Below are 17691 nucleotides of genomic sequence, written 5' to 3' on the forward strand. Positions count from 1 at the left end.
GAAAACGACGTGCTGGAGGAAGAGGAAGAGACAGACCGAATGATCGACGGTATTGGTGTAAGAGACCGAGCACCTCGTTGAAGAGTGTCCACAAGGGGGATCGTTTGTGATGTCTTTGGCTTCCTTTTTCTTTCCGATGCAGGAGCGGAAACTGCCAAGGATGACAAAGACGATCCGACGTTGCCCGTTTTTTTCTTCGTCTTTTTGTCCTTGACCATTTCCAAGTTATCCACTACGGGCCGCAACACTTCTTCACTCTCACCTATCCAATAGCCTCTCTGCTCAGTTTCACGTATTAGATCGAGCGACAGAAGATGATCAATAGCTCCCGGGAGACTTTGCTCTGATGATAAAGCTTTTTGTATCTCTCCATGCGTTCTGCGATGGTTTAGCGTCATTCTATTGGAAACCGATAGGTCATGGTACTTACAGGTTAGGGAATAAGGATTTAAGCAGATCGATCTCATCGTTAAACTCCAACTCACTTCCACACTCACTCACTGGCTCCCTGGAATCTCCACTACCCTTACTCCAAGTCTGACTTTGATGAGTGTCTTCTAAAGATGTTGATGAAGACATTGCACTCCCACTACCGGCGAGTTCCTGGTGGCCTCTGATATTCCTTCCATTCATATGTCGTCCAGAGCTCTTATCTTTAGCTTTTTCCCAGCTAATGTCTATTCTTCCCATCTTGTCGCTTAGGGCTTCCATGCGAGCACTGTTTCCGCTGTTCACATCACTCCCACTCCACGATTCGCCCTCGCGGCCCATGGATTCTTGCGAACGTGGATCATCAGAATCTGGAACAAGGGTCGCTTCCAGTATTCCCAGATGCTCCTTAATTTGATCAAGATTTTGTAAGAGAGTGTTAGGAGGATAGTCTGAGAGGAGGGCAGCGATAAGCGGGGGATCAATGAGCGTGTATTCTGCCTGTGGCATTAATATCGAGATGTCAGCTCAACGTATCCAGTTCCGAAGAGCTGCACAGACCGAGAGAACAGACGCAAGGGATGCCGGATCCAAATCGTCCGGCATGATGTTGGCAGTGCCGTGATATAAGAAATTGTGTTGGTAGAAAGAAAATGTCAAGGAAATCATTCTTGCAGGAGGAGTGAGTTCCGTCTGTGCAGTAGAATGAAAAGATGGTACATGCATACAGTGGTATGTACAGCGAATACCGACGTATGTTCAAGTCATGCTCTACAGCAGATATTGTTCACACTGTTTCCTACTATGCATACAGACAGCCAGTATACTGCATATTATCGTGGGACCCACAACAACGGATTTCGTGTTCATAGTTAAATCCCCCCGCGACTCTTGTCACAACATCTGACAGTGAAAGTCACGTGATCCGTGCCGGCTCTGAAAAGTTGCTTCCTCAAAATATTGGTCGGTCGTTTACAGACCTCAACAAAAAGTCATACGCCTTCAGTACAAGAACGATGCCCCGAGTTATCAAACCTTCCAAGCCACGCCACGACCCCCTACACCTTGAGCTTGAAGGGGATGAGTCCATCCGCAAGTTTGGACGTGTAACCAAGCCTGGGAAAAGAAAGGCAAAGAAGGAGGAGGCCGACGATGATGAGCCTGTGAGTCGTGGTCGGATATCTGCCGAGTAAGCTTAAATAATCTGATGCAAATCGACAGAAAGCCGAAGATGCCAGGATGTCAAAGAAGATTTTGGATCTTGCAAGGGACCAGCAGGAAGAAGTTGCTCGAGAGCTTGGACAGGATGATGATTGGGAAGATGAAGACGAGGCAGAAGCTGAACCGTGAGAACAAGCTTCTGCTCTGAGTAAAACTCTGCTGATTTCAATATTCTACCTCTAGGTCAAGACGTCCGCGAGACATTGCTCAACTGCCTTCCGATGACGAGGAGGAGGAGGAGTTCTCAGATGGCGAGATTTCTGGAGGGGAGGAGTACGCCGAATTGCATATCGACCCTGAGGACCATGCTACGCTCGATGCTTTGAACAGGGGTAACGGCACAGTGCCAATGGGACAAGATCAAGGCGAGGAAGATGGAGAGCCAAAGACACTGGCAGACATGATCTTTAGCAAAATGCAGGGAGGGGCGGTAAGCAGAGGTGTGGTAGATGAACGTGAGCCTTTTTCTTTATGCCCTTGAAGTTGTAGCTGATGTTGTATAGATGAAGGACCACCCGACCCCAGGAAAGGGCTTAATCCCAAAGTTGTTGAAGTTTACAGCAAAGTTGGTTTTCTTTTGTCTCGTTACAAGTCAGGCCCCCTACCCAAAGCCCTCAAAATTCTTCCTTCCCTTCCCCATTGGGCACAACTCCTTGCCCTCACAAAACCGACAGAGTGGACCCCCCATGCCACTTTTGCTTGTACCAAGATCTTCGTCTCTAATTTGAAGCCAACAGAAGTTCGAGTGTTCTTGGAAGGGGTTCTGTTGGACAAATGTAGGGAGGATATGAGAATGAACAATGGAAAACTGAACGTACACCTTTACGAGGCGCTCAAGAAGGGACTCTACAAACCGGCTGCCTTCTTTAAAGGCATCTTGTTCCCGCTTTGCGAGGTGTGTCCAATGTTCCTAACTAATATTTCAAGCTGATGTATCTCTTTTAGACGGGCTGCTCGCTGAAAGAAGCCGCCATATTCGCTTCCGTTCTTTCCAAGGTGTCTGTTCCTGTTCTCCACTCCGCAGCGGCCCTTCTGCGCCTTGCATCGATGGATTACTCTGGACCTAATTCGCTTTTCATCCGCATCCTCCTTGACAAAAAGTACGCGCTTCCGTACAAAGTAGTGGATGCGTTGGTGTTCCACTTCATCAGATTGGCAAACTCGCCGAGAAGTAAGGATGGGGAGGATAAGCTGCCGGTCTTGTGGCATCAGAGTTTACTGGTATTTGTGCAACGGTTAGATTTATTTTTGACGCGTATCACATCTTTCGATTGCTGACATAGCCTGCAGATATGCGTCTGATTTAACACCGGACCAGAAGGATGCGTTGCTGGACGTTATTCGCGCTCGACCACACCCCACCATTTCCTCGGAAGTCCGAAGGGAGATCGTAAACAGCGTTGAAAGAGGTGCGCCTAGGCCTGAGGATGGAGAGGATGTCAAGATGCAGTAATGGGTGGTCGTGCCTAGTCGAATTGTATGTACTATACAGCGTCTTCAATGATGCATGGATGTCCTAGACGAACTACCGCTATTAATTAAACAACTAACAATGAATAATGACAAGTTGGTTGGGCATATAGCTACACTTGGTTGCCCAACAAAGTACTCGAGAATTTCCAGTGTACACGCACGGCCGTTTGCGAGGAGTTTACACAAGTAGTGTCATGCGGGACGTACAACAAGTCGTACGTATGTTGATGACAATCATCGTGATCGATGATGTTGTCGTCGCTGCTAATTCCGTGCCGCCGTGAATAGTAATAACGTAAAAAAATTAGAAGAAGCTTAATAATATTAAGCTAACAAAAAAAAAGTGACGGGAAGCAAAAGCCACGTAACGACCAACAATTCAACAACTTCCACACTGTGGGAATTCCTCGCCTGATTTTCGAGGTCGCAACGCGGAAGGAGCCGCTCTGCGACTGGCTTGAAACGACGGAATCAGACGGTATTTTGGGGGTTCAGGCAGGGGATAGGCCACATGGCACCCGCATGCGTCTGCGGCAGATTCAGACCGCATGAAATCCAGTTTCAGGCAGGCGTCAGGGAACATTCCAGGCTGGGTTCAGAGCAGGTACAGAATTATGGATACATGCATTCGTCACGTGATCAATTGGGATCCTATGGATGCCGGCATCCAATGCTTTCTCGATGATTGTCCTCCCACTTTCTATCTGTAATGCATGGACATTTCTCGAAGGTTACACAATCCCCGGCCCCTACACCCGTGCAATGCTATATAAGTGACTTCTAAAGCCCATAATTCGTTGCTCCTTTCCTTGCTATTCCTACCATCTCTACCCTCCTCAACAGCTCGCTGATCGTCACGTTACCTACATTCTACCGCCCCCCCTTCTACTGACACACATCCTTCAGCATGGCCCCTTCTTCCACTCAGGATCTTCGTACTCCACTTGGGACCCGGGATACCAACCGTTACCGTTCGTCAGTGCCATCACTCGCGTTCGACAAATCGCCTACCGCGTTCCCCTCCCTTTCCCCCGTTACCCCGGCTAGGTCCTACTTCGCCCACCCTAAATCGCCCAATGTGATCCAGCTCATCGATGATCCCATTCTCTCCATCGATAGCCCGGCTGATGCGGCTGCTTGTCTCGATATGCTCGAGAAGAACTTGGGCGCTCGCTCTTCTTTCCAGTAGCGACCTATGACAACGTTCCGAGAGCAGGACTTCAGCAACGGCCCCGCCATGGCTCAAGCTATTGGTCGTCACTTGCCTCAAGCCATGACCGACCTTATAGAAATCATGAACAAGATCAACTGGTTAAATTCCTGCCTGAGGTCCTCCCGTGCTGTCGCTCGTTGCTATCAAAAAGCTTTCGTCAGTGTTATGGAGGATATGGAAGAGCTAAAGGTGCAGATGTCAGCGCTGGAACGAGCTAACAATATCCAAGGGATAGAGGAGGATAGAATGAGGAAGCGAAGGAAGACCAGTGCCTGGCCAAAGAACAGAGAGCTTGAGGTGAGTCCTGACTGTTGGTTATGATGAATTGAGCTCATTGCTTGCCTTGAATGTAGGACTGGGTCCACGCAAACGTGCGCAGGATCATCGATATGCCTCCTTCCGGTGACAAAAGCCTGTATTCAAAAGACAAATGGCCCAATTACGATCCCGAGGAAGCACCTAACGGTTATGTCGAAGATCCCGAAAGCAGGAAGGTCTTGTGGAGGCCAAACTGGGAGAACTTGAGGAACGCCTTGTGAGTAGCATCTTTAGGACCTTTCCCATAGCAGCTACTGATTTCTCGGAATTAGCTTCGGTAACCTCGTTGATGTAGCTGTCAAGGCCTGTGAAGACGATAGGAAGAGCCTTAAACTCGAGTGTCCTTCGACGGAGGAAACCAGGGATCGAGTGGTGGCCTACTTGAAGAACATCGCCAAACGCAAGTGCGGCAAGCAATCCAAGAAGGAGGCGGATGAGAAGAGGATCCTGGGAAGGACGCGTACTGTGTGAGTATTTGGTCAGTTTCTCAGGCGCAGGTCAGTCACTAATGCCACTTTGCAGTTCCGTCAGTGGATCAAGAAAAACTGGGAGTCACTCTCTCTCAGCAAATGCCGCGAGGCGTCTGATGACCCTCTGCCGACGTTAGTAACTGATTATGGATAGAAGGTGAGGCGTGTGTAGAAGAAATGGTAGGGGCCGGGAGACGATGAGAACCAAAGGGCTCGTTGTTGGTAGCTAGAGGAGTCGTTGTGAATGGGCGAGGTGATTGAGGGGACTGGGGTAACAAATGATCCAAGGGTCCCTGGAGGGGAAGGAGGTCGCGGTGGTCAAGTCATGTCCGGTACCGCATAACTTTGCCAGCGACAGGACAGAGAGGACATCGGCAGCGGACTAGAGTTTTGAAAGGCTACACCGATGCGATGTCAGACAGATATCCCGACTTAACCTCTCGTCTAATGTACTCACAATGCTCATCCCTTCACTTATAGACTGAGCCTCAATGGGCGCATCTCTTGAGTAAGGCTTATAAGACCGACTATGTGAAAGATGTGAGCAGTTCTTCGTGCTGCATGTAGCTTCGCAAGGTGATGGTAATTGGGACCTCTACTCACCGGAAGGAGCTCAAGAAGCCTGAAGGAACCATGGTTTTAGCTTCAGAGAAAGGGCGAAACAGTGAATATGAGTAGATACACTAGCCTATCGCCACCCCGCCAAATCAGCAAAGTCAACAGTACAGTATGAGATTTCCTCTCGTCGACATACACGGATATCAGTCCGGAGAGACGCTGGGAGCCAAGCTTGTTGGTCAGATATTTTATAAGGATTGTGATGTGACTTGAGGGGTAAAACAGAGATAGAAGTATGTGGAACTTAAAAGAATTTGAGGAGAATCGTTTGGTGCTCGGAGTTCGTACTGAGGTATGAAACGTGGGTTTCAGACGAGGAATCAGACGTGGTCCGGTATGTCACCCGCATGAACCAAACAAAAATCAGATGGTCTGCGCCGCCCCAGTTACAGCCCGTCGGCAGGCGGCGTGCCGCGCCCTGCCGCGGCAGAATCATAGGCGTGCTCTGAAATTTTCGTCATGCCAGGTGGCAGGCCTTCCACGCCGTCTGCCGCGGAAGAGTCAGGCGACCCTTTCCCACAGTGCCACGTAACGATATAAAAAACAATTGAGAATCACGTGACGACCCTTTATTTCTAATTTCCCCGGGCCAAACGCGTCTCTCCCGGTGTCATATAAACCCACCCCTCTTTCCCCTTCTTCCCCCCTCTTTTCCGTTTTTCTCACTCTTACATTAATTGACCGTATATTCCCATATAACTCCTTTTCGCGTTTTACGTCTACAAGAACAACTTTCATTAGGACAAAATGGCTCGTGAGTGCAGTGCATACCTCTGGATGATGATGTCCACCTGGGCGCAACGCGTCGTAGCCGAACAGGGTGCTGACGATGTATTTTTTATCTCCTGTGTGATAGCCAAAGGTAAGTTTGCTTGTTTTTTACCTCCATTTTTGGGCATGTCGCGGTGTTAAGACTGCAGAAGACCAATGCACTATGCGTGGACCGCACACCTGAGACACGATGTGAGATTGTTATTGACTTTGACGCGTTCGGTATCTTTCTTCCTCCTTGTTTCTTCCTTAACGCCCATCCGCGCATCCACTATATCAACAGCTAAGACCGGCGGCAAGAAGAGATCCGGACAACCCTCTGCCTAGTGAGTTCAGTATAGTTGCTTCATGCATCGCGGACGCGTATTAATGGTGGATGTAGCAACATCTACATGAAGGTTCAACTTGCTAAGCTCAAGGAGGAGCAGGAGAAGTCTGGCAAGAAGGCTGACCACAAGGTAAGCCGACGCGCTATATACTTGAAAACGGAAAGACGGAATTTAAACGCATTATAAACAGGAAAACTTTAAGAAGGTTGCTGCTGACTGGAAGACCGCGTAAGTTTATTTTCGCGCATCTTTGGAACGAGATCTTTCGACTGACGCAGTCAATGTCTAGTCCGGAGAACCCCGTAAGTCTCTTGCTTTGGGATGATATGTCCAACGTACAGCCCAATAGCAAGCATGAGCTGAGTTTGTGCGCAGAAAAACAAGAAGTAATGGTAGGGCGAATTCGGCGAGGGATACTGCAATAGTAATGTATGAAATGGAGTAGGGAGCAGATGTACAATTCTGGGTTGAGATTGTTGTATATTCCCTATGCATAATGCATTTCGAAACGTACATACATGCAGTTTTGTTGTAGCAATTGCATAAAGAAGAAAACTACGCCGCGGGCTTTGTCCAGCAGTTGCGAGGGCTACGCCGAGTGACGAGATAATAAACGAAGTGGACGCTGCGAGGAGGTTTCGTGTGGAGCGAGCGACCTTGAGCCGCTCCACATCTACATTCACCATTTACAATCACCAGCAGGTGCAAGAGAGCCATGTCCAACTACCCTCACTCGGCAGCCATCGCATCCTCCCTCTCCACTTCCCCATACGGTAAGTTTCCAATTCCAGCCCCCGCCACTTCTCTCACACCACGCCCCGCAGCCCTCCAGTCGAACCTCGAAAACCTCATCTCCAGATCACGCACCCATCCACACCCACATCGCGTAGCAGGCGAACACTCCCCGCCACACCACAATAACTATGCACAGCAGCCCTCTCCCTCTCATCCGCACCCAGCGGAAGGCTCCGACGATGATTTAGACAAATCTACAACTGGTCATACGCTCGCGGCCCATCACGCACCAGGGGTAGGCACCATCCAGGAAGCCTCTCTTGACGAGCCACTCATATTCCAAGATGACGAGGATAGTATTAACACCGATCGCCAGCGAGGAGAACGTACCAGTCTCTTGAACCATGATTGGAAGAGGCGTGTGTCAAGGACAGCTAGACGGTCATATGGTGCCGCGAGTGCACCGCTGGGAGCGTACGAGGGTTCGCGGCGAGTCTCGTCGGTGGATGGCCTCGGCGCAGGCAACAGTAGATCAAGGTCTAAAGCCCGCACGCCACCTCGCCGTGAAAGCGAGCACGGCCGTAAAAACAGAGATGGAGATGTCGCTCAACCCCATGGCGTCCCTGCTCAGTACTCATCCGACGAAGATTCTACCTCCACTCACAGGGGCCGTTTTCAAGGCCAACGTCCGCTGTCATACACATCCTCTCCGTACTCTTCTCCCACTTCTCCTTTTCGCAGCAAAACTGTGCGTGTAGCAGATGAGTCTTCCGACGAGGATGAAGGAGGGGACCTTGCTCGAGGGTTACTAGCAACGAGTGGAACGGGCGTTTTCGCAGGCAGTGGTAGGGTGGGAGACGCAGGGCTAATGGATTTGGACCCGGTGGAAGAGCTTGACGCCGAAGATCTGGAACTTCCGGTAGGGGAGGATGGAACAGAAGTGAGAGATAGGACAAAAGCTATCAAGGTAACTGTCATTTGTTCCTTGAGTCCATCTAATGGAAGCTGACTATGATAGGCTGAGCTTCCGATCATCCTGCGTTCTGCGCTGCCGGTCTTTTTCACCCAGGCTGCGGAGTGGTCTCTAGTCCTTGCCTCTGTGGTGTCGATAGGGCACCTGGGAACAACTGAGCTGGCTGCATCTTCGTGAGTCTTTGGACAAATAGTGTGTAGACACCAGTCTGACTCTTGTTAGGTTGGCATCAATGACCGCCTCCGTATCTTGTTTCTCTATTCTACAGGGACTTGCTACTGCTTGTGAGTTATTATACCAGTCGTCGCACCACAATGCAAACTGAACATGAACCTAGTGGATACTCTTCTCCCCGCCGCTTGGACATCATCAGACCCCTCGCGGGTGGGTCTCTGGACTCAGCGAATGTAAGTGATGGTCTGCGCATTTGGCTATAGCGCTTATGCATGCGTTCCAGGTTCATTGTAATGGGGTTCTCTATGGTAAATCAAAGCCCTCTACCTCATTTGCCTGGATAGCTTACATGTGATAGATCCCGATGTATCTTTTGTGGTGGAATATCTCTCCCATCCTTGTTGTTCTAGGGCAAGGTAAGCATGCATGTCCGTTTATGCATTAGTTCTGCTTCAGCTAAGCTTGAGCCAGAGCCAGAGGTTTCCCACAGTGCAGGCGTCTATCTTAGATGGCTCTCTATTGGTATTCCAGGGTACGGAGGCAACGTACTGGTAAAAAAGTGAGTTGGAGCATGTGGGATTCAGAGAGCTGAGCTGTTCAAGGTATCTTCAAGCACAAAATCTCATGCATGTCCCGACATATACATTATTTTTTGTTGCACCTCTCAACCTCTTTATGAACTGGTTGCTGGTAAGCTGTCATCTTCACAAGTTGAATGCACCAGGGAAAATTCAGCTGACTTTGCGCGCAAGGTCTGGGGTCCAGAGCCAGTTCGTCTTGGTTTCCCTGGCGGAGCGTTTGCTACTGCCATGAGCTACAATCTCGCTGTTCGTTTACTTGGCTCCCGGTACAATTATAATGCTGACATCTCGTTGGTATAGTTTGTCATTTCGTCCCTATGGGCTGTTTTCTGTGGGCCTCGCGAAGCTTTCCACCCTATACGGTTCAAGTATGCTTTCTCTAAACTTGGTACAGTCACCTCTCTAGGTCTGGCAGGAACTATCATGGTATGTTTTAAACTCTAAATGGCTAGTCCTATCTAACACGATGTAGCTTTCTTCAGAGTGGTGGGCGTGGGAGGCGTGCGCCCTTGCCGCATCTCTTCTTGGCCCAACGACGCTTGCTGCCCAGTCAGTTCTTCTCTCCACTGCCTCGACCTTTTTCCAAGTTCCTGCGAGTCTGGGTATCGCGTCTGCGGTGCGGGTAGGGAATTTGTTGGGGGCGGGGAGAGACTGGGAAGCCAAGTGGGCTAGTAGGACCTGTTTGTTCTTGAGTGTGACGTTTGCGTTGGTCAACAGGTGAGCGCATCTTTCTTGTGAACAGGGTCAGTCCGTTTTGAGGCGTGTGTAGGCTGATGGAGTGCCTCAAGCACGATCTGTATTATATTCAGGACTAATTGGGGTTATTTATTCAATAATGACCCCGAGGTTGTAGCACTTGTGGCTTCCGTCATGCCTTATATCGCCCTTTTCCAAGTATGTATTTCTTTGATCCTCAGATCCACTGGTACGTGACTAAAAACGGCGGTGCGTAGATCGCAGATGGTATAGCCGCAACATCGGGATCCATTCTTCGTTCACTCGGACTACATACGACCGGCGCCCTGATCAACCTCACGTCATATTATATCATCGGCCTCCCTTTTGGTCTATGGCTTGCATTCACACCCACATTTTCTCTTGGCCTGATTGGCCTTTGGCTGGGTCTCAGTGTCGCCCTAGGGTACGCGAGCGTGCTCAGTGCAGTGCTTGTCTGGAAGGCGAACTGGGTCAGGGCGGTAGAAAGAGTTAGGGAGAGATTGGGTTTGGGTGTGCATGGTGTGGTTGGGATAGACGGCAAGTGGGATGTGAGAGAACAGGCTATTGAAGAAAGGCAAGAGTTGCCATAATGTCGTACTTCTGGCACGCAGCGGGAGTGACAAGGCACCGGAGTGAGAATAGCCTGGAAGAGAAATGGTCACATCCCATCCGCGACGCGCCGTTGCTCCGTCCAGTGCTCGAGAGCTGATGAGAAAACTAGACGAGGGATATACCGTTACTGCTATCAGCATGTATGCGTACTCGTTTCAGATGTAAAATTCACGTCGCATTTGGTGATGATCAAAAGTTTAATCTAACTTAATTACGAAAGCAAAAGATACAGAGGAAAAACATAACAGCAGTAAACTGAATGAAATTAAGGGGCGTGTTATTATTAGTCTATCTAACTGTGATGGGCCTGGCCCGCGTGCCTCACGTCACTGCGCCCGCCCGTCGCCTCACATCTCAATTTTCCACGCTGAGCAGCCCTTTGCGCGCGCCAGTCGACTCCATCTGCTCTCCTCCCTGCCGCCTCCGCCCACAGTTGCAGCAGCGCTCCTCCCTGCCGCCACCGCTGTTCAACCTCCACGCTCGTTCCACACCACCGTCATCTCGCACTGGACCACTCGTCGTGTCGCGCAGACAGTGATCTTTGCTCCCTCGCAGGCTGGACCAGCAGCCAGACGCTCGCCGCTCTTTTCTTCCCGTGCAGGGGTGGCTCGGACAGCAGAGTCGATACACTGCGTATCTGGTGGGCGCGCGTGCACGCTCGGACCGCCGGACGTGGTTTACCTAATCCCCGCTTGCGGTGCACGTCCACGGTGCGCTGGTGGTAAACAAGGACTCGCCGATGCTGTATCGCCCATACAACCCCCAACCCATGCCGTCGCCACAGCTTCCCCTGGCTGGGCCCTCCCTTCCCTCCGCCCGCCACAGACCGCGCACGCTTTCCCTCCATTCCTACGACAGCCACCCCCGACATGGGGATCAAACACATCCGCCGCGCAAGTATACAGACCCCGTTCCACATGCATCGCCCAGCCAGCGCGAGGCCCAGGGACAAGACCAAGAGCTCGACGTCGATCTTGACGCGTATTCGGCCGCCGACTTTGAAGCTGATGAAGACTCGCCGGACAGGGATCCCACCCTGAGCTTTGTGACGGCTTCGACCATCGATTCCGTGGCTGGCGGCCCACAAGTAACGACGACATATGGCCACTCCTCCCGTATGGCAGATGCCAAGGGTGAACAGGAACCTAACTTATCTATGCGCTCGACAAGTGGTCGCGCTACTACATATTCCTCGGCCGAATCGTCTACCGGCTCCGGCGCCTTTTCCTACCACACCTACTCTGATCACATCTATACTCCCCCGCCACCCCTTCCCCAAGTACCAGATGGATACAACTCTTCGGATTCGCCAGGTATGGCTGCCGATTATCCCATCCCACGTAGTAACGCAGATCAATCCCATGCTCGTCAGATTCGTCCTCCCCTTTCACCCTCACATTCCTTTACACATAGACCATGGAAACGCGATATCGTCAACCGTTTACGAAGCGACTCGGCATCATCGGCTTTCACTGCAGCTTCAGTGTCTACGGACAACTCGGCTGCATCGTCCAGTCGGATTCCACTGCCAGATGCGGCGTATCACTATGCGTATGATGACTTTACGTTGCCCTACGAACAGGAGCAGGCTGAGCCTGAAGCCCTTGCGATGATCAAGGAAGGTAGAGAAAAGCTCTTGAATATGGAGAAGATTGAGGCAATGGGTGGCGCGGAAGCCCTTGGTGATAGCGTGATTTGCTCTCTGGCCGGCAAGTACAGACCGTGTTTCCATGATATGACATTTGCTGATTCTGTTGATCAGGCGTGACACATCTTCTTCTACCATCATGTGGACGACGAATACTCGATCTCCTCCCACGTTTGCTATCGGTACTTGCGCCGTCATTGGTGGTATTGGACCTGTCCGATAATAATCTGGCTCGTTTACCTGATTCACTTCAGTGTTGCACTTCATTGGAAGAGCTCAACCTGTCGGAAAACCCTTTGAGACTTCTCCCACAGTGGATGGGAAATCTGACCGCTTTGAGAGTACTCGTGGTAGACGGATGTGGACTTACGGTTCTACCACAAGGGCTGTGCCACCTATGTTTCCTGCATACCATCTGTGGTAAGTAAGAATACGATTCCTTGTAATAATGATAGTGCTGAATATCTATCAGTCCGACGGAACAAACTGGTGTGTTTACCAACATGGCTTTGTCTTTTGAATCAGTTGGAGACGCTCAAGGTCGATGGGAATCCTTTCACCCCTGAATGGGCTCAGATTGTGCCTCCTATCCTGGAAGGTCCCTTCCCGATGACGGCGTCCAGCTCGAGGAGACGAAATGCCCATCATCGACATCTCTCCATCAATAATGGTATTCGCACTCCGGTTTCTATGGCGTCTTTGGAAAGCTCTGACCAAGAACCTAACTCGGCTTCGTCATCTACCCCCAACCTCGACCAATCATTTGGCACTGCTTCTTCTTCTGCGTCCCAGTCAACATATCTTGTGTCGGCTTTGAGCTCAATTGCCGAAAACAACCTCCATTCCGCTCCTCTTCCCGAAACTCATGCAAATGGTGGGGCCTTGGCTTCCCCTGGACCAGTGACGGAGACGCCTCAATCTCACGGCGGCTTGCGAAAGATGCGCTCGGCGGGTGCACTCCTAAGATCTCTCGACCAATCAGCTTCGAACACCACTTCGAATTTCACACCGCCGCGTCCAGTGATCGCTGAGCGTTCTGCTACAGAAGGGCGGCGGGCTGCGAGCGCGATGGGTAATTACCACGAGGAACCTCAGATCCATCCAGGAAAGCTCGTCAAGTCTTCTACTCCGAAAACCACCACACCACCGACTAAGACTGGCAGATGGGGATTCCTTCGTAAAATGTCCATGAATCGACTTCGACCGGATAAGGAAAAAGTAGCTGCCATCGCCGCTTCAGCCTCTGACAACCTCAAGTCCCTCCCGCCCCTTCCTCCCATTCGTCACCAACATTCCGAGCCTATACAACATGTCACCATCCGCCCAGGAATGGTTAGTACCATGTCCGCAGCCACATTGCCAAGCCGGAAGATAGCAGACTTTGAGGGATCAGAGTTTGGCCAAATGAGCAGCTGTTCAACTCCCTCGGCATTGACAATGCCTATATCGGGGCTGCCATACCAGCCGTCTCCCATGTCAATTGCTTCGATTGGGTTCGGGTCGGCATTGCGAGGAAAGAGGCGGAGTTTCTTACCGATTGATGGGCCACCTTCAATCAATGTCCAGATCCCTACGTCTGCCTTCTCGACCGCAGGTAGTGCAGATAACATTTCGCAACTAGCCACTGAAGCACCCACTTCCCAAACCACAGCACTACCTTACACCCCAGCCCAGCCTATGGTTGGATCTCCCGTCACGGATACCGAGTATGAAGAAAGGTATACCAGGGGACTTGAAACTATAAAGCTTATTCTTCGTGATCTCCACGACTTGTCCAGGCGTTCAATTATGCCTCGTGATGGGTCCACAGTCATGGGTAATAGCAGTGCGGATAGCAGTTACGCCGGCTCTACCGTTCCCTCCGAACACCCAGGCTCCCCCTTATCCTCAAATCGGGATTCGTTTATCAATGTTCGACAGGCTAGGCGGCCAACTCTTGAAGGCGGAGACTCCAGAGATTCGCCGGCGGCTGATTCAGAAGAATTTGGTGAAAGAGAACCATCCTTATCCGGCAAAAAATTCAAGAATGACAAGTCAAAGCGAACAAGATGTATCCATGAGATATGGGAAACCGAGAGGACCTATGTTCGGAATCTAGGTGAATTGGTGACCATCTACGTTCGACCAGCCTCCCAACCTGTCAACCAAAGCAAATCCGTTGTGGAGACTGTTATCCCTGCTGCTGAGCGCAAAATCGTGTTTGGCGGCGTGGAGAGCATCCTTGCCATTCATCGAGATAATTTCTTGCCTGCCTTGGAAACGGTTTTGAAACAGTTGATCGAAAATGGGGATGACGAAAAGGGCATTTTGTCTATCGACACTGCATACAGTGTCGGCGAAGTTTTTAGGACTTACATTGCCTACATGAAGCAGTATTCCACGTATATCACGAATTTCGATAACGCACTGGCTCGAATGAAGACTTGGTCATTGTCGAATTCTGGTAGCTCGACCCCTGCATTCTCGGGCAAATCGTCAGCCGCAAATGCCTCTGTGAACGCATTGTCTGCTGGAATGGGCGCTGTCTCGCTGTCAGCATCAGCAGTTCCAACAACTTCCGGGCAATCTATGTCATCGAGTCAAAGGAAACGAGTCAAGGCTTTCCTGAAAAAGGCCAGGGAGCACCCCATGCATTCCCAAATCAGTCTGGAAAGCTATCTGCTTTTGCCGATTCAAAGGGTTCCTAGGTACAAGTTGCTTGTGAGTGTTTTTATATATATAAATAAGATTGATCATCTTTTGCTGATTCTTTCAAAGCTCACTGAACTTGCCATGTGCACGCCTGCCCGCTCTGACGGTCTGCGAGACGCTCTGGATGACGCGCTCACTGAAATTTCTAGCCTTGCCTCACTCATGAACGAGGAAAAGCGTGACGCCGACTCTCGATTGCGTCTTCTCGATTGGCAAAAACGATTCACAAATTCCGGGCGCTCTCCTCTTGTTCAGCCTCATCGTCGCCTCGTCATGGAAGGCCCACTTACACTGTCTCGTATCGTCAAAAAAGCTTCAACGTTTGTAGAGTGTGAGACTGTGGTCAAAGGCGATGGGGACCACACGATCATGCCCGGCAAAGCCGTTGTCCCAGTTGACTATGTCATGCCAGAATCCGTAGAGAGAGAAGTGATGTTGATTTTATGTTCTGATATGATGGTGCTGGCGACAGATAGGGGAGAAGGGTGGGACGGGCATGTGAACGTTTTCAACGTATTGAGGATGGCCACAATGCAGGAACCTGCTAGCTTAACGGCTGGCAATATCTTGAGGGTCGTGGATAATAACGTAAGTCGAGCCATATGCCAGATATGTTGCCAATAGACGCTGACTTGGCGCTAGTCGATTTATTATTTTAGAGGAACATCTCGTGAAAATACGTTGCAATGGTGTAGGGCAATCAACTCTGCTCGGCGGTGATATTGAGGTGGAATGGATTAGTAATCATCAGAAATGGATATTTGCAAGGGATACGGTTGGCCCGTCTATCATTTTTTATGAAATTTCATGCGATAGCTTTACGATTTTTCAGGTTAACGACCCTTTTGAGGTAGACTTGTGTACTCTTTTTTTTTTATCTGTAACAGTAGTAGAATAGCCTGATGGTATCTGAGGCGTTGACGATTGCCAACAGTATGTATGGCCTGGCCTGCAACAAGCAGATTTTGTGTATAAAACTGTACGAGTAATTGGACAATACGCATCTGCATACCACAAATCTATTTGATGTCTCTGACAAGACCACTTTTTTTTACTTCAAACATTGTAACCCCAAACACTTAAGCTTTGCCAGCCAAGAGGCGAGCACCCTCTGGTGCATCCTTGTTACCAGGGCCAAACCAGTCAGGGAACCCCTAAATCAATCAAGTCAGATATGCCACCAATAAACGCATCGCATCTGTCTCAAGAATGACTTACAAAGTCGGAACCCCAAGGAGGAGCAGTGAACCGGGTCTGCTTACCGCCTTCAGCGAGCTTGTCAAGTTTGTTCATGTCTTCCTCATCCAACTTGATGGTCTTGAGGTTGCTCTCAATTCTGGCAGGAGTTACACTCTTGGGCAACACGACGACACCCCTGTTGACCTGATAGGAGATGAGCACGGTGGCAGTGGGGACATTGTGCTTTTTGGCCACAGCGAGGAGATCAGGGTCCTCATGCAAGGGGGATGAAGTAGAACCAAGGGGAGAATAAGCCTCAAGAAGGATACCCTTCTCCTTACAGTACTTCAGAAGAGCATGTTGAGGGCAGTAAGGGTGAAGTTCAACTTGGTTGACGGCAGGGGTTACTTTGCCAGTCTTAATAATGTGCTCAATGATGGGGATACCAGCATTGGACAACCCGATGGCCTTCGCCTTGCCCTTCTTCAACACATCCTCCATCTGAGCCCAGGTCTTGGCTTGATCCCAGTCCCAGTCGAGGTTTCGAGAGCCATCGGGCTTTACAGGGAAAAGAGGGTGAGTGCCATTGGGTGCAAGACGCACAGGCCAGTGAATGAGGTAGAGGTCAAGGTAGTCGGTCTGGAGGGATTTGAGAGTAGTATCCAAACACTCCTCGACACGGTCGTGGTAAGAGGACCAGCTAGAGAACGGTAAGCTCATGGAGACAATGAGACTGAACTGGGTTGACATACACTTTGGAAGTCAAGAAGATTTCCGATCGAGGAACACCGCTGTCCTTTATGCCAAGACCCACTTCGTCTTCGTTCTGATGATTGGATCAGAATTTGCATAGAAAGTATCGATCGGACTATATGCTTACCTGGTAACAGAGAGCACCATCGATGTGTCTGTAGCCAGCCTTGAGAGCATGGGCGACGGCTTGGCGGACTTCACCAGCCTTGGCCTGCCAGGTGCCTAGAGGTGGTAAGTTAGCAGGTGGGGCTGAGTGCGCAAGACAGCCGAGAACCTACCGAGACCAATAGCGGGGATGGAAGCACCAGTGTTGAGCTTGAAAGAGGTTGGGGCAGACATGATTAACGAGTTGAAGATGGGGAGAATTGTGAAAGTGGGAGTGCGGGATAGCTTTAAGTACCCTCCGACTCTCGGACAATAACTAAGCCCCGACATCTCCTCACGGCCCGGTTCTCCCGGACCGTCCGGGGCATCTTTACTAACCACATTACGTCACGTAAAAGGCCCCTCGGGTGATTACGTATACATGGCGGCAAAGCTCGGGTATATGTGGCTAAAATGAATTGCGCAAGACGGCGGCGGACGGCGGGGTCGGAATAGTGACAGTGTTGTGTGCATTTATTTATTGCTACGTACCTCGTCAAATATCAGGTGAGCCTATGCAACGCCTGATGGCACACATTTACAACGAAACTTGAAAGGGAAGACCAGGCTCGACACCTATGAGAATGAAAACAACAGTTCGTTTGTCAGATGCGGCGTGATCGTACGTACGTCAGTCTCAAG

The 17691-nt window shown here is 50.3% G+C and overlaps 7 protein-coding genes across 7 annotated transcripts in view; 5 read left to right on the top strand and 2 right to left on the bottom strand.

The window, feature by feature from the left end:
- The window catches only part of CNBD2520 (hypothetical protein), a gene marked incomplete at both ends in the record, with an annotated part of 2431 nt that extends 1396 nt beyond the window's left edge, over positions 1-1035 (bottom strand). The window contains 3 exons of the mRNA XM_770749.1: positions 37-378; positions 431-930; positions 991-1035. Coding sequence (XP_775842.1) covers positions 37-378; positions 431-930; positions 991-1035 — 887 coding nt within the window. The remainder of the gene's footprint in view (positions 1-36; positions 379-430; positions 931-990) is intronic.
- Positions 1036-1445: 410 nt separating this feature from the next.
- Positions 1446-3103, top strand: CNBD2530 (hypothetical protein; the record flags this gene model as incomplete). The annotated part of the gene is made up of 6 exons (XM_770750.1): positions 1446-1592; positions 1651-1775; positions 1834-2105; positions 2154-2545; positions 2596-2885; positions 2941-3103. The coding sequence occupies 6 exons, from the start codon at positions 1446-1448 to the stop codon at positions 3101-3103; spliced, it is 1389 nt and encodes a 462-aa protein (XP_775843.1).
- A 1257-nt stretch (positions 3104-4360) lies between these two features.
- CNBD2540 (hypothetical protein) lies at positions 4361-5261 on the top strand (the record flags this gene model as incomplete). Its single annotated transcript, XM_770751.1, has 4 exons — positions 4361-4633; positions 4690-4871; positions 4927-5121; positions 5177-5261. The coding sequence occupies 4 exons, from the start codon at positions 4361-4363 to the stop codon at positions 5259-5261; spliced, it is 735 nt and encodes a 244-aa protein (XP_775844.1).
- Positions 5262-6489: 1228 nt separating this feature from the next.
- On the top strand, positions 6490-7232 carry CNBD2550 (hypothetical protein; the record flags this gene model as incomplete). Its single annotated transcript, XM_770752.1, has 6 exons — positions 6490-6604; positions 6797-6839; positions 6896-6971; positions 7033-7070; positions 7132-7144; positions 7218-7232. The coding sequence occupies 6 exons, from the start codon at positions 6490-6492 to the stop codon at positions 7230-7232; spliced, it is 300 nt and encodes a 99-aa protein (XP_775845.1).
- Positions 7233-7557: 325 nt separating this feature from the next.
- Positions 7558-10612, top strand: CNBD2560 (hypothetical protein; the record flags this gene model as incomplete). Its single annotated transcript, XM_770753.1, has 13 exons — positions 7558-8544; positions 8596-8723; positions 8773-8834; positions 8888-8957; positions 9008-9032; positions 9083-9140; positions 9181-9283; positions 9327-9414; positions 9477-9551; positions 9606-9731; positions 9778-10022; positions 10094-10199; positions 10259-10612. 13 exons carry the CDS (start codon positions 7558-7560, stop codon positions 10610-10612), a joined length of 2427 nt encoding a protein of 808 aa, XP_775846.1.
- Positions 10613-11403: 791 nt separating this feature from the next.
- CNBD2570 (hypothetical protein) lies at positions 11404-15693 on the top strand (the record flags this gene model as incomplete). Its single annotated transcript, XM_770754.1, has 8 exons — positions 11404-12347; positions 12397-12485; positions 12537-12702; positions 12755-12773; positions 12808-14000; positions 14061-14982; positions 15040-15561; positions 15616-15693. The coding sequence occupies 8 exons, from the start codon at positions 11404-11406 to the stop codon at positions 15691-15693; spliced, it is 3933 nt and encodes a 1310-aa protein (XP_775847.1).
- Positions 15694-16052: 359 nt separating this feature from the next.
- Positions 16053-17340, bottom strand: CNBD2580 (hypothetical protein; the record flags this gene model as incomplete). Its single annotated transcript, XM_770755.1, has 5 exons — positions 16053-16127; positions 16192-16852; positions 16905-16978; positions 17033-17127; positions 17184-17340. The coding sequence occupies 5 exons, from the start codon at positions 17338-17340 to the stop codon at positions 16053-16055; spliced, it is 1062 nt and encodes a 353-aa protein (XP_775848.1).
- Between the last annotated feature and the right edge of the window lie 351 nt (positions 17341-17691).

The sequence above is a fragment of the Cryptococcus neoformans genome, chromosome 4 (assembly GCF_000149385.1).
Source record: "Cryptococcus neoformans var. neoformans B-3501A chromosome 4, whole genome shotgun sequence".
NCBI lineage: Eukaryota > Fungi > Basidiomycota > Tremellomycetes > Tremellales > Cryptococcaceae > Cryptococcus > Cryptococcus deneoformans.